This window comes from Rhinatrema bivittatum, chromosome 1 (assembly GCF_901001135.1).
Source record: "Rhinatrema bivittatum chromosome 1, aRhiBiv1.1, whole genome shotgun sequence".
Lineage (NCBI taxonomy): Eukaryota > Metazoa > Chordata > Amphibia > Gymnophiona > Rhinatrematidae > Rhinatrema > Rhinatrema bivittatum.
Genome location: NC_042615.1, coordinates 835,834,415 through 835,857,637, shown reverse-complemented (window position 1 = coordinate 835,857,637; position 23,223 = coordinate 835,834,415). Strand labels below are relative to the sequence as shown.

Sequence of the window (23,223 nt, the reverse complement as noted above, 5' to 3'; positions counted from 1 at the left end):
CTCTGGGTATGTGGGTGGTGGGACAGTCTCTTTGCTCTTGTATGTCTCAGGACTATGTAGGGGACAGTCTCTCCTCTTGTGTCTCTCTGGATGTATGGAGAGGAGAGAAAGTCTCTTTGCTCTTGTGTGTCTCAGGATGTGTGGTGGGACAGTCTCTTTTCTCCTATGTATCTCTGGGTATGTGGATGGTGGGACAATCTCTTTGCTCTTGTGTGTCTCTGGGTGTGTGGGTGTGTGGGTGGTGGGACAGTCTCTCTGCTCTTGTGTGTCTCTGGGTGTGTAGGTTGGGGGACAATCTCTCCTCTTGTGTGTCTCTGGGTGTGTGGAGTGACAGTCTCTTTCCTCTTATGTATCCTCTGGGTGTGTGGGTGGTGGGGACAGTCTCTTTGCTCGTGTGTGGAGGGGTGTGTGGAGGGGTGACAGTCTCTTTCCTCTTATGTATCTCTGGGTTTGGGGTGGTGGGACAGTCTTGGTGGGACAGTCTCTTTGCTCTTGTGTGTCTCTGGGTGTGTGGGTGGTGGGACAGTCTCTTTGCTCATGTGTTGAGGGTGTGTGGAGGGGTGACAGTCTCTTTCCTCATATATCTCTGGGTATGTGGGTGGGACAGTCTCTTTGCTCTTGTGTGTCTCTGGGTGTGTGGGTGGTGGGACAGTCTCTTTGCTCTTGTGTGTCTCTGGGTGTGTGAGTGGTGGGACAGTCTCTTTGCTCTTGTGTATCTCAGGATGTGTGGTGGCACAGTCTCTTTTCTCTTATGTATCTCTGGATGAGGGTGGTGGGACAGTCTCTTTGCTCTTGTGTGTGGAGGGGTGACAGTCTCTTTTCCTCTTATGCATCTCTGGGTATCTGGGTGGTGGGACTGTCTCTTTGCTCTTGTGTGTCTTTGGGTATGTGGAGGGGTGACAGTCTATTTCCTCTTATGTATCTCTGGGTGTGTGGGAAGCAGGACAGTCTCTTTCCTCCTATGTATTTCTGGGTATGTGGGTGATGGGACAGTCATTTTGCTCTTGTGTGTCTCTGGGTGTTTGGGTGGTGGGACAGTTTCTCCTCTTGTGTATCTCAGGATGAGTGGAGGACAGTCTCTTTCCTCTTATGTATCTCTGGGTGTGTGGATGGTGGGACAGTCTCTTTGCTCTTGTATGTCTCAGACTATGTGGGGACAGTCTTTCCTCTTGTGTCTCTCTGGATGTGTGGAGGGGAGAGAAGGTCTCTTTGCTCTTGTATGTCTCAGAATATATGGGGGACAGTCTCTTGCTCTTGTGTGTCTCTGAGTGTGTGGAGGGATGACAGTCTCGTTCCTCTTATGTATCTGGGTGTGTGGGAAGCAGGACAGTCTCTTTGCTCTTGTGTGTCTCTGTGTGTGTGGAGGGGTGACAGTCTCGTTCCTCTTATGTATCTGGGTGTGTGGGAAGCAGGACAGTCTCTTTGCTCTTATGTGTCTCTGTGTGTGTGGAGGGATGACAGTCTCTTATGTATCTCTGGGTGTGAGGGAAGCAGGACTGTCTCTTGCTCTTGTGTGTCTCTGGCTGTGTGGAGGGGTGACAGTCTCTTTTTATGGTATTTGGAGAGTAACTCACGCTGTCTTTGCATTTGTTTTGTCTTTTTTAGGTCCAGGCTCTGGTCACTGGAATTATGGAGGTAAGGACTTTTCCAATACTCTGTAATTTTAAATATTTTTACATTTCTAGTGGGACATTTACTCCTCACCTCGCCAGTGGCCTCACAGTAGGATTGAGTAGCAGGGTGTTAAGCCCTCCTAAAATCCCCCTTCATTATGTCAGGGCAGAATAAAACTCTCTGACCAGAGACACCTCAACCAGAAAATCATAAGAGACTTGATCCCCTAAGTTGCATTCACTGCACGCCCGCTCCCCGTCTCTCTCTAGCAGCTCCTCAGTTGCTGGCTCCTCTCACCCTTTCGCTGGCTCCTGACCACTGACCCTTTCTCTCACTCCATTACGGTCCAGATCCAGGTTGGTTGTGATCTGGGTTTCAGTTCAGGCTGATCCTCGTGCAGGGTAGGGGAGAGGGTGCGCAGGGAGCCACCCAGGCCAGTTCAGGAAAGATTAACCAGGGGTTTACTTGCTGCACACGAATCCAGAAGAGATCAGAAGCCGCTGCAAGGAAAATATTTCTTGCACTGCGGGCAGGGTCCCAGAGGAGGACAGGTTTCTGAGGAAGGGGACAGCGAGTCACTGGGCTGGGGGCCTCCGGTTACTGGAATCCGTCCTTGGAGTGATCCCTCGTCTGTCAACAGACAGACACATGGCAGGCACAGCAAGGAGCCCCAAGGTCATGCCTCAAGGGCACAGCATTTATTTTAAAAGTTTGTATAACGCCTTGTCAGCAAAGAATCATAAAACTAAAACCAGAATACCCAGAGAGAGAGAGCTAAAATGTAATAGTGACCTGTGTGAACAAAAGGGCATTACAAAGAATAATTCCGAAAGCCAGACAGGAAGATGTCGCTAGCGTCAATCACAGCCCTCACTGGCTAATAATACTTTAACTTGCTGGGTGTGAGCCAATGTCATTACACTTATCATCCCTGCTACAATTTTGGGAGGGGATCTGAAAATCTGTGAAGAACTTTTTTAGTTTGGATACGATCCTGCACTCTCAGCTTTATGTGCAATCTCAGATAGCGGCAGGGGTAACACATATTTTCTTCCTCTATAGACGATCCATTAATTACTGCATTTAGTACATGGAAAGGATCCAGGGAATGCCAGCTATGCTTTGGTTCTTAGTGCAGTTGATTACTGTGATAAGCGTTCTTTCAGGACAGGGCAGCTCATGTGGGAAAGGTCAGCGAGCCTGGTACAGCATGGACTTCAGTGTTTACCGGTCCCCGGTGCAGGTCTGTGTAACTAGCACAGTCCTACCTGCTGCTGCCATGCTGGAGCACTGCTCACATCTGTGACACACCGTAACACACTCTCCCTCTCATCCTACAGACCAGTTAGCATCTTACATGCCCAAATTCCTGGCGAGCCTGTGTCTGTTGGGTAAACAGACAGCCTGTAAGAAACAGTCCCAGCCCAGGCATTCACTGGCACAGATACAGGAATCAGTCAGTCCTGTCAAAGACTGAGCCAGGACCAGAGCTATAGCTCCAGAGCTCTTCACCCCCACATGACACAACCTGGCACAGACAGGACTTCTAGGAAAATTCCCAGGAAATCAGCTCAGGGCTGTAACCAGTAAACATATAGTGAAACAGTATCACAAGGTGCAGAGCATGCATACAGATTATCCCCAGGCGTTTCTATCCCTTCTATCTCACTGTATCACACACTGCAGGGAATAAAGATCATCACCAGGTGCTTCTATCTCTTCTATCTCACTGTATCACACACTGCAGGGAATAAAGTCCATCCCCAGGCATTTCTATCCCTTCTATCTCACTGTATCACACACTGCAGGGAATAAAGATCATCACCAGGTGTTTCTATCCCATCTATCTCACTGTATCACACACTGCAGGGAATAAAGACCATCCCCAGGTGTTTCTATCCCTTCTATCTCAATGTATCACACACTGCAGGGAATAAAGATTATCCCCAGGTATTTCTATCCCATCTATCTCACTGTATCACACACTGCAGGGAATAAAGACCATCCCCAGGCGTTTCTATCCCTTCTGTCTCACTGTATCACAGGCTGCAGGGAATAAAGAACATTCCCAGGCATTTCTATCCCTTCTATCTCACTGTATCACACACTGCAGGGAATAAAGATCATCCCCAGGTATTTCTATCTCTTCTATCTCACTGTATCACACACTGCAGGGAATAAAGATCATCCCCAGGTATTTCTATCTCTTCTATCTCACTGTATCACACACTGCAGGGAATAAAGACCATCCCCAGATATTTCTACCTCTTCTATCTCACTGTATCTCACACTGCAGGGAATAAAGATCATCCCCAGGTATTTCTATCTCTTCTATCTCACTGTATCACACACTGCAGGGAATAAAGACCAACCCCAAGTATTTCTATCCCTTCTATCTCACTGTATCACACACTGCAGGGAATAAAGACCATCCCCAGGCATTTCTATCCCTTCTATCTCACTGTATCATACACTGCAGGGAATAAAGATCATCCCCAGGCATTTCTATCTCTTCTATCTCACTGTATCACACACTGCAGGGAATAAAGACCATCCCCAGGCATTTCTATCCCTCCTGTCTCACTGTATCACACACTGCAGGGAATAAAGACCATCCCCAGGCATTTCTATCCCTTCTATCTGACTGTATCACACACTGCAGGGAATAAAGATCATCCCCAGGCATTTCTATCCCTTCTATCTGACTGTATCACACACTGCAGGGAATAAAGATCATCCCCAGGCATTTCTATCCCTTCTATCTGACTGTATCACACACTGCAGGGAATAAAGACCATCCCCAGGCGTTTCTATCCCTTCTATCTGACTGTATCACACACTGCAGGGAATAAAGACCAACCCAAGGCATTTCTATCCCTTCTATCTCACTGTATCACACACTGCAGGGAATAAAGACCATCCCCAGGCGTTTCTATCCCTTCTATCTCACTGTATCACACACTACAGGGAATAAAGACCATCCCCAGGTATTTCTATCTCTTCTATCTCACTGTATCACACACTACAGGGAATAAAGACCATCCCCAGGCATTTCTATCCCTTCTATCTCACTGTATCACATAGCACAGGGAATAAAGACCATCCCCAGGTGTTTCTATCTCTCTGTATCACATAGCACAGGGAATAAAGACCATCCCCAGGTATTTCTATCTCTCTGTATCACATAGCGCAGGGAATAAAGACCATCCCCAGGCGTTTCTATCCCTTCTATCTCACTGTATTACACACTGCAGTGAATAAAGACCATCCCCAGGCATTTCTATCCCTTCTATCTCACTGTATCACACACTGCAGGGAATAAAGACCATCCCCAGGCATTTCTATCCCTTCTATTTCACTGTATCACACACTGCAGAGAATAAAGACCTTCCCCAGGCATTTCTATCTCTTCTATCTCACTGTAGCACACACTGCAGGGAATAAAGATCATCCCCTGGCGTTTCTATCCCTTCTATCTCACTGTATCACACACTGCAGGGAATAAAGATCATCCCCAGGTATTTCTATCCCTTCTATCTCACTGTATCACACACTGCAGGGAATAAAGACCATCCCCAGGTATTTCTATCCCTTCTATATCACTGTAACACACACTGCAGGGAATAAAGATCATCCCCAGGTGTTTCTATCCCTTCTATATCACTGTAACACACACTGCAGGGAATAAAGACCATCCCCAGGCATTTCTATCCCTTCTATCTCACTGTATCATCTCCAGGTATTCCTATCCCTTCTATATCACTGTAACACACACTGCAGGGAATAAAGACCATCCCCAGGTATTTCTATCCCTTCTATCTCACTGTATCACAGGCTGCAGGGAATAAAGACCATCCCCAGGTATTTCTATCCCTTCTATCTCACTGTACCACACACTGCAGGGAATAAAGACCATCCCCAGGCGTTTCTATCCCTTCTATCTGACTGTATCACACACTGCAGGGAATAAAGACCAACCCAAGGCATTTCTATCCCTTCTATCTCACTGTATCACACACTGCAGGGAATAAAGACCATCCCCAGGCGTTTCTATCCCTTCTATCTCACTGTATCACACACTGCAGGGAATAAAGATCATCCCCAGGCATTTCTATCCCTTCTATCTGACTGTATCACACACTGCAGGGAATAAAGATCATCCCCAGGCATTTCTATCCCTTCTATCTGACTGTATCACACACTGCAGGGAATAAAGACCATCCCCAGGCGTTTCTATCCCTTCTATCTGACTGTATCACACACTGCAGGGAATAAAGACCAACCCAAGGCATTTCTATCCCTTCTATCTCACTGTATCACACACTGCAGGGAATAAAGACCATCCCCAGGCGTTTCTATCCCTTCTATCTCACTGTATCACACACTACAGGGAATAAAGACCATCCCCAGGTATTTCTATCTCTTCTATCTCACTGTATCACACACTACAGGGAATAAAGACCATCCCCAGGCATTTCTATCCCTTCTATCTCACTGTATCACACACTACAGGGAATAAAGACCATCCCCAGGTATTTCTATCTCTTCTATCTCACTGTATCACACACTACAGGGAATAAAGACCATCCCCAGGTATTTCTATCTCTTCTATCTCACTGTATCACACACTGCAGGGAATAAAGACCATCCCCAGGCGTTTCTATCCCTTCTATCTCACTGTATTACACACTGCAGTGAATAAAGACCATCCCCAGGCATTTCTATCCCTTCTATCTCACTGTATCACACACTGCAGGGAATAAAGACCATCCCCAGGCATTTCTATCCCTTCTATTTCACTGTATCACACACTGCAGGGAATAAAGATCATCCCCAGGTGTTTCTATCCCTTCTATATCACTGTAACACACACTGCAGGGAATAAAGACCATCCCCAGGCATTTCTATCCCTTCTATCTCACTGTATCATCTCCAGGTATTCCTATCCCTTCTATATCACTGTAACACACACTGCAGGGAATAAAGACCATCCCCAGGTATTTCTATCCCTTCTATCTCACTGTATCACAGGCTGCAGGGAATAAAGACCATCCCCAGGTATTTCTATCCCTTCTATCTCACTGTACCACACACTGCAGGGAATAAAGACCATCCCCAGGCGTTTCTATCCCTTCTATCTCACTGTATCACACACTACAGGGAATAAAGACCATCCCCAGGTATTTCTATCCCTTCTATCTCACTGTATCATCTCCAGGTATTCCTATCCCTTCTATCTCACTGTATCACAGGCTGCAGGGAATAAAGACCATCCCCAGGTATTTCTATCCCTTCTATCTCACTGTACCACACACTGCAGGGAATAAAGATCATCCCCAGGCATTTCTATCCCTTCTATCTCACTGTACCACACACTGCAGGGAATAAAGACCTTCCCCAGATATTTTTATTCCTTCTATCTGACTGTATCACACGGGGCAGTGATTAAAGACCATATCCACATTCCCCAGACCATGGCTGTCCTTGGTGTTGGTGGTGATGTCAGGGGGCAGTAGGGGTTTACTTCCTGTGCTGCATGAGGAGCCCTGCACCATCATGGTAGCCCCATCCCCAACCCTACTATTTCCTGTCAGCTTGGGTGCGGAGCCACCTACGTCACCGTTCCAGGCCCCTGGAGCAATTTAATCACTCCTGGCCCCACATACTCCTGCCCCAGGCACTTCAGTCTCTTCAGTGCCCCTGCATTTCCATTTCCTTTTCTGCTTCTTACAGTGGTGCTGTCTGTTCCCTCACAGGTCAGACTGCCTGGTCATTGGATTTCCATCACTGTGGAGGGGAAGCTCAGTCTCCCATTGACATTCAGCTCAATAATACTCTCTTTGAACCTTGGCTGCTGCCCATTTTGGTGGCTGGGTACGATGTGCCTGAGGAGGAGAAACTCCGCCTGAGAAACAACGGACACACAGGTGAGCGAGCCCCTGAGCAGGATGCAAAGACTTGGGCGAGTGAGTCACACGGACGAGTGATGCCTCTTAGCAGGGAATGCACCTGGGCAGGTGGGTGGACGGGTAGCTTAGTGGTTACTAAAGCAGGCTGAGAGCCAGGAAAGGAAGGATTCAAATCCCGCTGATGCTCCTTGGGAAAGTCACTTCATCTTCCGTTCCCTGTACGCACCAGGATCAGTCCCAGACGGTGGGTTATGTCCCCCGTCCAGCAGATGGAGTCAGACAAAGCTTCGGAGGGTGCTGCCTTATAAACCAGTGCACCCTCTGCTGCTCTTCAGTATTTCTCTGACTCCAGCAGATAGGAGCAGGGGAACCTTGGCTTCCCCAGTATTTGGAGAGAATTATTCTCTCTTTCTTTTCTCCTTTCTACTTTTGTTTGATGGATCAAGTTATTTAGATTAAAAAAACAAAAAACAAAACAGTTGATTATCCTGCCTTAACTTGCAGACACATCTGCTCTTTCACACTGTCTGCTTTCTCCTTTTCCTTATTGGTTGTATGGGGTAAGTTTTTGTGACTTTATTTCATTCCTTTAGGTTCTCCTCGAACCAGCTCTCTTGGGGTGCGTGTTGGAGGTTTCAACCTCTCTCCCCCCCCCCCCAGCTGCGCCCCGACCCCCTGCCCCGAGAAGCGCATTCCTCGGAGCTGCTGACCGCAGAGAGGTCACATTCCTCTGCTGGCGCTCGTGCTTCCTCGGGGTCGGTGAGTTTGAAAGCGGAGGTGTTTCCTGCTACCCGTGGCACTGTCTGTTTCCTTGCGGCTCTCACCCCCCCCCCCCCCCCCCCCATCCTTGCCCTCATGCCGAGGGCTCTCTGATGTGCAGCGTGCGGGGAGCCGGGATCGAGGCTCTACCGCGAGGGGATTTGTATGAGGTGCCTCCCTGGTGAGGAGGGCACCTCGCAGCCGGCCGGACGTCCTTCTTCGCGCGGTCAAGCGCACCTTCACAGACAGGGGCCGGCTCCGATTCTGCTTCACGTGGGAACGGCGGCCATCTTGGTTTCAGAGCCAGCTGCACTGTTGCCCTCAGGAGAGGATTCGGAAGATCTTGCTGCACTGTTACCACCGGTTTTAACACCGGTTCTGCCTCTGGGACCCTAATTACTGCCTGAGGATCCTCCTGCCTTGCCCCCCTCGGGCCCGCCTCCATTTTCCATGGACTTTGTGCTCCTCATGCACAACGCATATCTGGCAAGAATGTCCCAGCCTCCAGATTCTGCAACAGGGCCTCCGCCAGGGCAGCTGATACTCCTCCCAGGGGAGTCCTCCAGGGAGTCGAGGTCCCAGTGGGGGGGGGGGCACCGGTGGCCCCTCAGGGGTCCTCCCGGGTGCGTCTCACTCTTCCCCCTGTGGGGGGGTGGACTTGGTCCTGGATCCTGGACTGGATGATCCCCTGCTTGGCCTGGATGATCCCCTGCTCACTGCCCAGATGGAAGGGGATGCCCCTAGGGTGCTCCGGATCTTTCAGAGAGTTGAGTTGGACGCTCTCATTCCACTTATCCTCCAAGAGCTGGACATTGAGGCCCCCCTGGATCTGCTGGGACCCACTACCTCGGGGAAGAAGGGGGACCCAGTGCTGGCGGGTCTCCGCTATCTGACCAGGGCTTTTCCTACCCACCCTACCTTCTTGCAATTGTTGGCTAGGGAATGGGATGCACCCAAAGCCTCACTGAAGGTCAGCAGGGCAATGGATAAACTGTACTCTCTCCCTGAGGACTTCTTAGAACTACTTAAGGTTCCGAAGGTCGAATCCACAGTCTTGGCTGTCACGAAGCATACAACAATTCTGGTCACGGGAGGCACGGCTCTGCGGGACCTGCAGGACAGGAAACTGGAAGTCTACCTCAAAAAGGTATTTGAGGTTTCCGCACTGGGAGTCTGAGCGGCCATCTGTAGCTCGCTTGCGCAAAGAGCGGGACTTCGCTGGGTACAGCAACTCCTTACCTCTCAGGAGCTACCGCCAGAGGAAGCAAGACAGGCAGACCATCTGGAGGCAGTCATAGCCTATGGAGCAGATGCCCTGTATGACTTCCTCCGAGTTCTAGCGTCAATTGTCTCGGCAGTCTCGGCGCAACGTCTCCTCTGGCTCCGCAACTGGTCGGCAGACTCCTCATCCAAGTCACAGTTGGGATCTCTTCCTTTTAAAAAAGGTTCGCACTCACAAAGAGGGGAGTAGCTGGCTTGTTACGGCGGTTACTACCCCAAATCAAATAAGTCTGATACTTCACTTTCAATGCATATACAGCATAGTTCTCTGATTCAACGGCAGGGGAGAAGAAAAACCAATACTTCACACATCCAGCAGAGCTCTCTGCTTCAACGGCAGGGGAGAAAATGAGGGTTCGCACTCACAAAACGGGGAGTAGCTGGCTTGTTACGGCGGTTACTACCCCAAACCAAATGTGCCTGATACTTCACTTTCGATGCACATCCAGCATGGCTCTCTGCTTCAACGGCATGGGAGAAGACTGATACTTCACGCGTATCCAGCATAGCTCCCTGCTTCATCGGCAGGGGAGAAGAAAAACAACCATTAAGGGCTGTATAACATAGGCTGGGTAAAACAAATAAGCATGGGTGTAGCTTGCTTATTGCGGCGGCTACTACCCCTAACTAATCAAGCTAGATATTTCACTTGGATGCAGCTCCATCACTGCTCTCTACATTAAAACTGGGGGTGGAAGGGAAATAGAACCAAGAGCTAAGAGAAACAGATAAGTATGAGAGAAAAAATGTGTGAAGCTTGCTGGGCAGACTGGATGGGCCATTTGGTCTTCTTCTGCCGTCATTTCTATGTTTCTATGTTTCTATGTTTTAAAGGAAAATTCCTTTTCGGGAATGATTTGGACCAGATCATCAAGTCACTCAGAGAGAATGCAGTACATCGCCTCCCGACAGATCGACCGCGAACCTCGAGATCGTTTAATCCCTCTAGAAGTTGGTTCCGCAGGCAACGCCACTTCTGCACCACCAGACAGACGATGCCTCAGACGCCCTCTTCCAGATCTCAGTCTTGGTCTCATTCCTTTCGAGGCCGTAGACCAACTAGGGATGGGGTGGCCCAAGGGGCTCCCTCCAAGTCCTCTCAATGATGCCAGACTGACCCACTTCCCAACCCCCAGGATCGGGGGACGAAGCTCTCTTTTCTGCGAGGAGTGGGTCTGGATCACGTCGGATCAGTGGGTACTAGACATCCTAAGACACGGCTATGCAATGGATTTTGCTCGACCCCCAAGAGACAGATTTCTCTTCTCTCCCTGCGGACCACCTCAAAAGCAACTCATTGTACGGCAGACTCTCGACAGACTTCTAGCTCTCGGGGCCATCCTTCCAGTACCACCCACGGAGGTGGGCTCAGGCCACTGTGGTCCCCAAGAAGGAGGGATCCTTCTGTCCAATATTGGATCTCAAGGTGGTCAACAAGTCCCTCAAGGTCCCTCATTTCTGGATGGAGACTTTACGCTCAGTGATTGCTGCGTTTCGACACGGTGATGGGAAAAGTCTTCCTTCAACCGGATTGGGCCCAGTCGCTCCTAGGGCAGGTTCAGCGCTTCTCTTGTCTCCCCTCGCCCACAGCCTGGGATTACCTACAGGTCCTGGGATCCATGGCATCCACTATCGATCTTGTACCCTGAGCATTTGCGCACATGCGCCCGCTACAGAGAGCGTTGCTCTCTCGCTGGAAACCAGTGTCGCAGGAGTACCAGATCATCCTCCCACCCAGCTTGCTAAAGACAGCCTGCTTTGGTGGCTAGACCTGCTCCACTTGGTGCAGGGAATGCCCCTCGAAATTCCAGACTGGGTGGTGGTCACCACAGATGCCAGTCTGTCCGGCTGGGGGGCAGTGTGCCAGATGAGTTCAGTCCAGGGGCAGTGGACAAAGTCTCAAGCCGCGTGGCCAATCAATTGCCTGGAAACGAGAGCAGTACGTTTGGCACTGGAACATTTTCTTCCCCTCATGCGGCATCAGGCGGTCAGATCCTCTCGGACAACGCGACCACGGTAGCGTACATCAAGCACCAGGGGGGCACAAGAAGTCATCATGTCTCATTGGAAACAGACAAGTTGATGTCGTGGGCGGAGGTCCACCTCTCTCGACTGGCAGCCTCTCACATTGCAGGAGTGGACAACGTTCAGGCGGACTTCTTGAGTCGACAATGTTTAGATCCCGGGGAGTGGGAACTGTCCGAGAAGGTGATGCAGCTCCTCATTCATTGTTGGGGGATCCCTTTCCTGGATCTCATGGCCACTTTTCACAATACCAAGGCACTGCGGCTCTTCAGTCGCAGAAGGGAGCACGGCGCAGAAGGAGTGGATGCGCTGGTCCTTCCATGGCCAGGTGATCTCCTACTCTACGTGTTCCCCCCATGGCCACTAGTGGGCAAGGTTCTCCGGAGGATAGAGGTCCACCAAGGTTTGGTGATCCTTGTGGCATTGGAATGGCCACTCCATCCTTGTTTCGCGGACCTGATCAACCTCGTGGTGGACGGTCCTCTACGCCTGGGCCACCTGCCGTGCCTACTGCATCAAGGTCCAGTATTTTTCGACCAGGCAGATCGCTTTTGTCTTGCGCCTGGCTTTTGAAAGGCGGAGACTTAGATGCCGTGGATACCCGGAGGCCATAGTCTCGACTCTCCTCAAGGCTAGGAAGACCTCAACTTCGATCGCTTATGTATGAGTCTGGAAGGTCTTCAAATCCTGGTGCGCTTCTCAGGCTGCTCGGCCGCGGCCGGCTTCTGTGCCTCAGATCCTTGCGTTCCTTCAGGAGGGTCTGGAGAAGGGTTTCGCTTACAACTCCCTGAGGATCCCTGGTCCACCTCCAGGAAGAACTTCCGCTTTCCTCTCACCCCGACATCGTCTGGTTCCTCAAAGGGGTGAAACATCTGAGGCCCCCGGTTCAGGCCCCCTGTCCCTCCTGGAACCTCGACTTAGTCCTCAGGATTTTGGGCGGCCCTCCCTTCGAACCTATGCGTGCCTCCACCCTCAAGGCCCTCACCCTCAAGACTGGTTTTCTGGTGGCCATTTGTTATGCCTGCCAGGTTTCCGAACTCCAAGCACTGTCCTGCAGGGAGCCTTACCTCCGTTTCACGGATTCTGGGGTCTCCTTGTGCACAGTTCCCTCGTTCCTGCCCAAGGTGGTTTCTGCATTTCATGTGAATCAGACGGTGGAACTTCCGTCTTTCTCCGCCGACGATCCACTTGATCTCCGCAAACTTGATGTTAAGCGCATGCTGATCTGTTACCTGGAAGTCACCAATGATTTTCGTCTGTCGGACCATTTGTTTGTCCTTTGGTCTGGCCCAAAGAAAAGCTCCAAGGCTACGAAGACAACGATTGCTCGATGGCTCAAAGAGGCTATTGTGACAGTGTATATAGGGGCGGGTCGACAGCCCCCCCTGGGTGTCAAGGCGCATTCTCTTCAATCTCAGGCGGCATCCTCCTGGGCGGAAAGCCAGTCTGTCTCCTCTCAGGAGATCTGTCATGCGGCGACCTGGAAATCATTGCATACCTTTGCTAGCCACCACCGCTTGCATCTCCAGTTGCCGACTTCCGGCTACTTTGGCGACAGAGTCATTCGAGCAGGGCTATCATGGGCCCACCCTATGTAGGGAAGCTTTGGTACATCCCACCGTCTGGACTGATCCTGGTACGAATGAGAAAAGAAAATTATTCTTTACCTGCTAATTTTCGTTCCTGTAGTACCATGGATCAGTCCAGACGCCCTCCCTAAGGATTCTGGGGATTGGGGTTTACTGCTCAACTTTCCTCTGACTTTGCTGCTCTGTTTCATCTAATCCTGTGTTAGCCTCTACATTTACGGGGCTGTTCCACAGTTCTTTTTGCAAGTTTACTCTTTGGCACCAGTTCTTTGGTTATTGGTTACATATATCTTATTCATAGTCATGTGTGGTTGGTTATCTTGATCCATCCTTTGTGTTATTGCTCTGATATTCTCTATACTGAAGACTTACAGAGGGTGCACTGGTTTATGAGGCAGCACCCTCCGAAGCTTTGTCTGACTCCATCTGCTGGACGGGTGACATAACCCACCATCTGGACTGATCCATGGTACTACAGGAACGAAAATTAGCAGGTAAGGAATAATTTTCTTTTGCTTCAGGTACACAAACTCATGGGGAGAAGGAAAAATAACATAGGATTCACTAACCTGTGGTGCTGAGTATTACAGAGTTGTGAATCCTGCAGTAAAATACCACAGCTTAGCAGCCCTGCATCCCAGGGCTACCATGTCTTAAAGGGCTGGAGCAAGCCAAGTCCTTCCACCCCCGTCCCATTGTATAAAAGCCCCTGGAGGATGTAATGAGACCATCTCTTCCACCTCCCTCACCCTGCTGGCCCAGCCCCCAACCGTCATGCTAAAACCCATCCTGTTTGTCTTACAAAACAGCCCCCCAAACCCCAGACACCCTTCACCTTCTGATCCATCCTCCACGTATACTTCAAATCCTTAGTGACCCAAAACTTCCTTCAGCAGCCCCTAAGGCTGCAGGTCTGGCAACATCATTTTCAAAATCATGAAGGCAGCCCCAGACTACAAGGATAAAGGTCCATCCAAGACCATCCCAGACTACCGGAGTAAAGGTCCATCCAAGAACATCCCAGACTATAGGTGTAAAGATCCATCCAAGGCCAACCAGACTACAGGGCTAAAGATCCATCCAAGACCATCCCAGACTACAGGAGAAAAGGTCCATCCAAGACCATCCCAGACTACAGGAGCAAAGGTCCATCCAAGGCCAACCGGACTACAGGTGTAAAGATCCATTCAAGGCCATCTCAGACTACAGGGGTAAAGGTCCATCCAAGACCATCCCAGACTACCGGAGTAAAGGTCCATCCAAGAACATCCCAGACTATAGGTGAAAAGATCCATCCAAGGCCAACCAGACTACAGGGCTAAAGATCCATCCAAGACCATCCCAGACTACAGGAGAAAAGGTCCATCCAAGACCATCCCAGACTACAGGAGCAAAGGTCCATCCAAGGCCAACCGGACTACAGGTGTAAAGATCCATTCAAGGCCATCTCAGACTACAGGGGTAAAGGTCCATCCAAGACCATCCCAGACTACAGGAGTAAATGTCCATCCAAGGCCATCCCAAACTACAGGAGTAAATGTCCATTCAAGGCCATCCCAGACTACAGGTCCATCCAAGGCCATCCCAGACTACATGGGTAAAGATCCATACAAGACCATCCCAGACTACAGGAGTAAAAGTCCATCCAAGACCATCCCAGACTACAGGGGTAAAGGTCCATCCAAGACCATCCCAGACTACTGGAGTAAAGGTCCATCCAAGACCATCCCAGACTACAGGGGTAAAGGTCCATCCAAGGCCAACCAGACTACAGGAGTAAAGGTCCATCCAAGACCATCCCAGACTACAGGAATAAAGGTCCATCCAAGACCATCCCAGACTACAAGGGTAAAGGTCCATCCAAGACCATTCCAGACTACAAGGATAAAGGTCCATCCAAGACCATTACAGACTACAGGAGTAAAAGTTCCATCCAAGACCATCCCAGACCACAGGTGTAAAGATCCATCCAAGACCATCCCAGACTACAGGAGTAAAGTTCCATCCAAGACCATCCCAGACTACAGGTGTAAAGATCCATCCAAGACCATCCCAGACTACAGGTGTAAAGATCCATTCAAGGCCATCCCAGACACAGGGGTAAAGGTCCATCTGAGGCTGGCCCAGACTACAGGGGTAAAGATCCATCTGAGGCCATCCTAGACTACAGGATAAAAGTCCCTCTAAGGCCATCCCACACTACAGGGGAAAGGTCTATCTGAGGCCGTCCCAAGTTACAAGGGTAAAGGTCCATCTGAGGCCATCCTAGACTACAGGGTTAAAGGTCCATCCATGGCCGGCCAGCACAGCTGGACCTGGAACCCTAGGGGATGCTCTGGGCACTGCTGGACCACCAAGGGTTTGAAGTATGTGCTAAGGGGAGGGGGTGAGGGAGCTGGGTGTGGGCTCTGTTTTGATATGAAGGGGGAAGGGTTAGGCACTGGAGGTGAGGCCAGGGTCGTCATTTTACAAATGTTCTTTTACTTTTTATATTTTGGCCACTTAAGGGTGAAGTGGGGTAGAGGTGAGAAAGGGCAAGGGAATCTCACTGGACCCCCTTGGGGTTTTTACACAATAAACAGGGAGTCTGGGGACTGTCAAGCCCTTTAGAAAAGCACTCCAGGAGCATCAGGCCATGCGTTAGCATCACCTCAAGACTTAACTAGCTTTCCATCAAATAACATGACTTACTGAGTTTATGTACTATATGTATTTTCATTACCATATTAATGAGCTGATTTGCATGCTTTTACATGGAAATCTATTCATTTGATTACCCATGTTGCACCAGGTTTTATGTGGGGAAGATAATACACAGAATTTCCAATTCCAAGCATTAACAGTGCAATATCACGTTTATAAATGAAGCCTCTGGGGCAGGGAGATATCACCTGCACCTGATGGTAACTTGCCTTATGCTCAGATTTGGAAAAGTGGGTAATTCAATCTGGGCAAGTGACATCTTAATCAGGGTGCTCACATGGGGAAGTGACCCTCTCTAACCAGAATGACACCTGACATGAGCAAGTGATTTCTACCCAAGATGCTCGCTAGGACAAGTGACCACCTCCAACCAGAACGATACCCATACGGGCAAGTGATGTTTTAACCAGGATGCTCACCCTTTTTAACCAGGGTGTGCACACAGGTGGCGAATGCCTCCTATCCACCTGAGGCATCATATGCTGGCTGCTACTACCATCTTACGACCCAAGCCTTGACCTGCTGAGCTATTGTCTCCTGCCTCTACCGCTGCTGCCTTCCCCCGCCGACACGGATTCCTCCCCCAAAGTGACATCATCAGGGGGCGCGGTGACAAGGTTGTGCAAGTGATGCCAGAGGCGATGTGTGCTGAAGGAGCCCGCAAAAAGATCAGGCCTCTTCGTGTTGCCCTTAAGTTTCAAGCACTTTAACTGGCTCTCAGGTCTGTTTCAGTCTTGCATTTATATTATCATGAAGGAGTACATCTGTCACCAAATAAAATCTGGTCAGCTATCTCAATTCACCCAAACCCAACCAAAACGACAGAAAACTTTGCATGAAATTCCTTTGAACTGTAAATTTTTCTTTTCCACTTGCTTAACATTATCTTTAATTGTACTTAATGTTCAATCCATTGCTAAAAAAAATACTTATTTTAAATGATATATTCAGTGACTTTTCTCCGTCATTCTGTGGCATTACAGAAACCTGGCTAAAAACTACTGACACTGTGTTGGTTAATCAAATTAAGAATGATGATTTTGTTGTATTTTCAATACCACACTGAAATCGTAAGGGAAGAGGCATTATGTTAATAGCTAAAAATTCACTCCATTTCCAACAAATCCAGGTCACCATCTCACCTCCTTTTGAAGTTGGGTTGTTTAAATCCAAATTTTTTCAATCATGCTTAATTTATTGTCTGCCCAAGTCTCTTGAGCACAACTGTTCACCTTTTAATTGAGCTTCTTGCTAATAATCTATCTCCAGATCTTCCTGCTATTATTCTGGGGGATTTTAAAATTCACATCGATGTTCTACCTTTATGCTCTACCTATGAAATATTTTTGGACTTGCTGAAAGCAATGGGTTGGGATCAAATTGTCAAAGGTCCTACACACAAAGCAGGATATACTCTGGATTTAATTTTCACTAATGACTACGCTGCTTCAAATACTTATTCTGAGAATAAAACCATCCCCTGGTCTGATCACAAGTTTATATCAACCACCTTTAAATTTGAACATAACTTTCATAATCTCTTCCCTAATGATTCTTCCTTTTCATATAGGAAACTTATTAACCCAGATAATCTATTAATCATCTACCATCAGTTATTGATAACCTTTCTTTTGAAAACTCTCTCTTCTATTTCTTCTTGGAGTAATGCTATGAGTCCATTAGCCCCCTCATTACTAAAACCATTTCCAGAAATAAAAAAAATGGTGCCCCTTGGTACACTAAGGAATTAAAATCCTTTAAAATTATTTTAAGAAAAAAACAAACTTGGCGCAAACACCCCAATGTGGAAAGTGTTCTAAACATCAAAATCACAGAACATACAGAAAGACATGGTTTAATGGAACAAAGTCAGCATGGCTTTACCCAGGGCAAGTCTTGCCTCACAAATCTGCTTCACTTTTTTGAAGGAGTTAAACATGTGGATAAAGGTGAACCAGTAGATATAGTATACTTGGATTTTCAGAAGGCGTTTGACAAAGTTCCTCATGAGAGGCTTCTAGGAAAAGTAAAAAGTCATGGGATAGGTGGCGATGTCCTTTCATGGATTGCAAACTGGCTAAAAGACAGGAAACAGAGAATAGGATTAAATGGACAATTTTCTCAGTGGAAGGGAGTGGACAGTGGAGTGCCTCAGGGATCTGTATTGGGACCCTTACTTTTCAATATATTTATAAATGATCTGGAAAGAAATACGACAAGTGAGATAATCAAATTTCCAGATGACACAAAATTGTTCAGAGTAGTTAAATCACAAGCAGATTGTGATAAATTGCAGGAAGACCTTGTGAGACTGGAAAATTGGGCATCCAAATGGCAGATGAAATTTAATGTGGATAAGTGCAAGGTGATGCATATAGGGAAAAATAACCCATGCTATAATTACACAATCTTAGGTTCCATATTAGGTGCTACAACCCAAGAAAGAGATCTAGGTGTCATAATGGATAACACATTGAAATCGTCGGTTCAGTGTGCTGCGGCAGTCAAAAAAGCAAACAGAATGTTGGGAATTATTAGAAAGGGAATGGTGAATAAAACGGAAAATGTCATAATGCCTCTGTATCACTCCATGGTGAGACCGCACCTTGAATACTGTGTACAATTCTGGTCTCCGCATCTCAAAAAAGATATAATTGCGATGGAGAAGGTACAGAGAAGGGCTACCAAAATGATAAGGGGAATGGAACAACTCCCCTATGAGGAAAGACTAAAGAGGTTAGGACTTTTCAGCTTGGAGAAGAGATGGCTGAGGGGGATATGATAGAGGTGTTTAAAATCATGAGAGATCTAGAACGGGTAGATGTGAATCGGTTATTTACTCTTTCGGATAGTAGAAAGACTAGGGGGCACTCCATGAAGTTAGCATGGGGCACATTTAAAACTAATCGGAGAAAGTTCTTTTTTACTCAACGCACAATTAAACTCTGGAATTTGTTGCCAGAGAATGTGGTTAGGGCATAGCTGTGTTAAAAAAGGATTGGATAAGTTCTTGGAGGAGAAGTCCATTACCTGCTATTAAGTTGACTTAGAAAATAGCCACTGCTCTTACTAGCATCAGTAGCATGGAATAGACTTAGTTTTTGGGTACTTGCCAGGTTCTTATGGCCTGGATTGGCCACTGTTGGAAACAGGATGCTGGGCTTGATGGATCTTTGGTCTGACCCAGTATGGGATGTTCTTAATGATAATACTCTCACATCTTATTGAATCTTTCTCTCTAATATAGAACTGTGATTAATAAAGCCAAGCGTACTTATTACAGGAATAAAATTCACGACCTAAAATTTAACCCAAAGGCACTTTTTACCCTAGTTCAAAGTCTTAGATCACCTCAGCTAAACCCCATTCTTAATTCTGAAAATTCTCAAACAAGATGCAACAAGCTTGCAAACGTCTTTAGTTCTAAAATCTCCAATCTTTTGAAAACTCAAACCTCTATGGTTTATCTCTCTTCCCTTAGATTCTTCAATTACCTGGTCTGGTTTTGAGCCAACAGGTGTGCTAGAAATACAAACAACCTACAAACCAGCTGATTGATTCCATCTCTATTAAATACCTTATACTGGTCCTTAATCTCATTGCCCCTATCGTAAAGTTAGTTAATCTATCCCTAACAGAAGAGAATGTTCCAAGCGCTTTAAAATGTGCTATTGTCAAACCCATCCTTAAAAACAATAAATTGGTTATTTCTGATTTTAATAATTTTAGACCCATTTCCAATCTTCCTTTTTAGCAAACGTAACTGATAAGTAATTCAGAAACAATTAGCAGATGACCTAGACGCTAACAATATTCTTTTTCCTTCTCAATTTGGTTTTCGTAAATTTTTTTAGCACTGTAACCCTTTTATTAGCCCTATAAGATACAGTCCTCAGAGGCTTTGACTCTGTCCAGTCTTTTCTATTGATTCTGTTAGATCTCTCAGCAACCTTTGACATCGTACATCACGATATTCTCATTCAAAGACTGTTTGATATTGGGCTGAAAGGAACCATACTTTCTTGGTTCAAATCATTTCTTAATGACACTTGTCTTTCTCATAAAATAAGAATTGATTCCAGAGTTCCCCAGGGATCTTCTTTGTCAACAACTCTCTTTAACATCTACCTATTACCGCTGTACAAACTATTGTCCTGACTGGGTATTATTCATTGTATTTATGCTGACAATGTTCAGTTTTTAATCCCGATAAATAAATCAATACAAGATTCCCTCAAATTACTGGAAGTCTTTATGTCCCCAGTTAGACAGTTACTATCACAAATTAAGTTAATTTTAAATACTAAAAAAACGGAATTGATTTTGCTGAGTAGAAAATCATCTACTGACAAAATTATTGACTTTAATACCAGCTTCTTGCAAATTAAATCAAGTCCACAAGTTTGTGACTTAGGTTTTATTATTGATCAAGAGTTTCATTTTAAACTAGACATCAAACGAAAGGTTATTTTAAATTACATGTTCTTAGATGTTTAAAGCCTCTTTTAGTAAAGTTCCTCTTTTAGGGAACGGGGGTAGGCTGTGCGGCTCGGCGCGCGCCGGCTATACAGAATCGATAGCCTTGCGCGCGCCGATCCAGGATTTTAGCGGATACGCGCGGCTACGCGCGTATCTAGTAAAATCCCGCGTACTTTTGCTTGCGCCTGATAAAGTATGCCTATTCGCGCGGTCTGAAAATCTACCCCAAAATATATAAATTAAAAAAGCATCCACAATATAACAATGTCAAAACCCAAGGAAAACCAATAACAGAAAACAGCCTCAGGTATATATAAGCATTCAAAACATGTTTACATCCAAATCTCCGCCTCTATATAATATTAATAAAGACCTCATTCTAGGCTCTACCATCATGAAAATGCTTTCATAGCCTTTTAAAGAATCATAGGTCCAGTCTTAATATTTTTCAAAATCATTTCTTTTGCAAATAACATTTCAGTACATCTGTTATGACCGTCAGCTGTGGCCGTCCGCGGTCAACCCAACTCACGTCATGTCATTCCTGGCTCTCCACTCCTGGTGAACTCGTGGCTGTGGCCATCTGCTACCGCCGCGTTCCTCCTGGCTCTCCATGCCCCACGTGGTGGCTGGGACGCCGCCGACCAACGCTCAGACTCCAGGCCTCCTTAGGCGCGCATGTGCACCATCTGTCCTCCCTTTAAAGGCCCAATGGCGGGAACTCCAGGGTCCAGGGCCTACAGTAAACGACTTGGCAATGGGTTCCCTGAGCTCCTCTAATGCTTGTTCCTGTTCTCCAGACTTGTGGTTCTTGTCTTGGATCTCAGCTCTCTGACTGTGGACTCTGGCTCTGGGTACCTGCTCTGCCCTTCCATTCCTGGAACTCTATCTCCATGCTTCCTGGCTCCTCAGGGTAGCTGCTGCGCTACTTCTCCAGAGATCCTGTCTCCATGCTTCCCCGCTCCTCGGGGTAGCCTCAGCATTACTTCACCAGAGATCCTGTCTCCTCGCTTCCCCGCTCCTCGGGGTAGCCTTAGCATTATTACACCAGAGATCCTGTCTCTACGCTTCCCTGCTTCTCGGGGTAGCCTCAGCGTTGCTGCACCAGAGATCCTGGAACAATTCCCCTATGAGGAAAGGCTAAAGAGGTTAGGACTCTTCATCTTGGAGAAGAGATGGCTGAAGAGAAATACGATAGAGGTCTATAAAATAATAAATGGAATGGAACGAGTAAACGTTAATCAGTTGTTTACTCTTTCACAAAGTTCAAAGACCAGGGGACACACAATGAAGTTACTGGGTAATACATTTAAAACTTATAAGAATAAGTATTTTTTTTACTCAATGCATAATTAAACGCTAGAATTCAATGTCAGAGGATGTGGTAAAAGATTTTAGTGTAGCAGGGTTTAAAAAAATGTTTGGACAAGTTCCTGGACAAAAAGTCCATTAACAATTAAGGTAGAGTTGAGAAAGTCACAGCTTATTCTTGAGATAAGCAGCATGGAATCTCTCGCCCTTGGGATCCTGCAGGTGTTATGCGCGCTGGCCACAGCAGACCTGCGGCTCGGCCCCCTCACATCTTTCAAAGTAATCCAGCATCTGGTCCCTCGTCTCTGGCAGCTGTGGGCCTCCTGCTCCGTCCTCGGGCCACCCCTGGTGCCTCTGCTGCAGCTCCTGATGCTCCGTGTCGGGCCTCTCTGCGTGGCCCGCGGAGAGACGCCGTCCCGACCAGCGCCAATCCCCTCCCCAGGCACACGCGCACACAGCTAGTCTTTAAATAGGGCCTGCGGCGGGAACCTGGCCGCGCCCCGGATGATGACGTCGGCAGAGCTCTGCTATATAAGCCCGGGCTCCGCTCTCTCAAATTGCCTTTGTAACAGGTCCCCTGGCTAGTCGAATACTCGTTGCCTCTTCAGTTCCTAGTTCCTGATCCTGATTGCCTTCGTTCCTGTTTCCTTGTTCCTGTGTTCTGATTCCTTCATCTCTCCTTTGGATTGCTGACCTGGTTTGACCTCTGCATTGCCTGACTACTCCATTGCTTCTCTCCAGCACTGGACTTAAGAACATAAGAAAATGCCATACTAGGGATGTGAATCGTTTTTTGACGATTTAAAATATCGTCCGATATATTTTAAATCGTCAAAAATCGTTAGGGCCACGATACAATACCAATTTCCCCGATTTATCGTCAAAAAATCGTAAATCGGGGGAAGGGGGAGGGCAGGAAAACCGGCACACTAAATCACCCTAAAACCCACCCCCGACCCTTTAAATTAAATCCCCCACCCTCCCGAACCCCCCCCCCAAATGCCTTAAATTACCTGGGGGTCCAGCGGCGGTCCGGAACGGTCTCCTGCAATTGAATCGTGTTGTCTTCAGCGGGCGCCATTCTGCGCCGCCATTTTGCAAAATGGCGGCGCAAAATGGCGGCGGCCATAGACCAACACGATTCGACTGCAGGAGGTCGTTCCGGACCCCTGCTGGACTTTTGGCAAGTCTTGGTGGGGTCAGGAGGCCCCCCCAAGCTGGCCAAAAGTCCCTGGGGGTCCAGGGACTTTTGGCCAGCTTGGGGGTCGTTCAGTGGGGGTCCAGAACCCCCGCTGAATGACCTCCTGCAGTCGATCTCCTGCCGGCGCCATTTTCCGTACGGAAAACGATTCGCGGCAGGAAATCGCTCCCGGACCCCCGCTGGACCACCAGGGACTTTTGGCCAGCTTGGGGGGGCCTCCTGACCCCCACAAGACTTGCCAAAAGTCCAGCGGGGGTCCGAAATGACCTCCTGCAGTCGAATCGTGTTGGTCTATGGCCGCCGCCATTTTGCGCCGCCATTTTGCAAAATGGTGGCGCAGAATGGCGCCAGC

The 23,223-nt window shown here is 47.8% G+C and overlaps 1 protein-coding gene across 1 annotated transcript in view; it reads left to right on the top strand.

Annotated features, from left to right (window-relative positions):
* The window catches only part of LOC115073656 (carbonic anhydrase 9-like), a 226,135-nt gene that overhangs the window by 137,873 nt on the left and 65,039 nt on the right, over positions 1-23,223 (top strand). The window contains exons 2-3 of the mRNA XM_029572254.1: positions 1,606-1,635; positions 7,371-7,541. Of these exons, the coding sequence (XP_029428114.1) occupies positions 1,606-1,635; positions 7,371-7,541 (201 nt within the window). The remainder of the gene's footprint in view (positions 1-1,605; positions 1,636-7,370; positions 7,542-23,223) is intronic.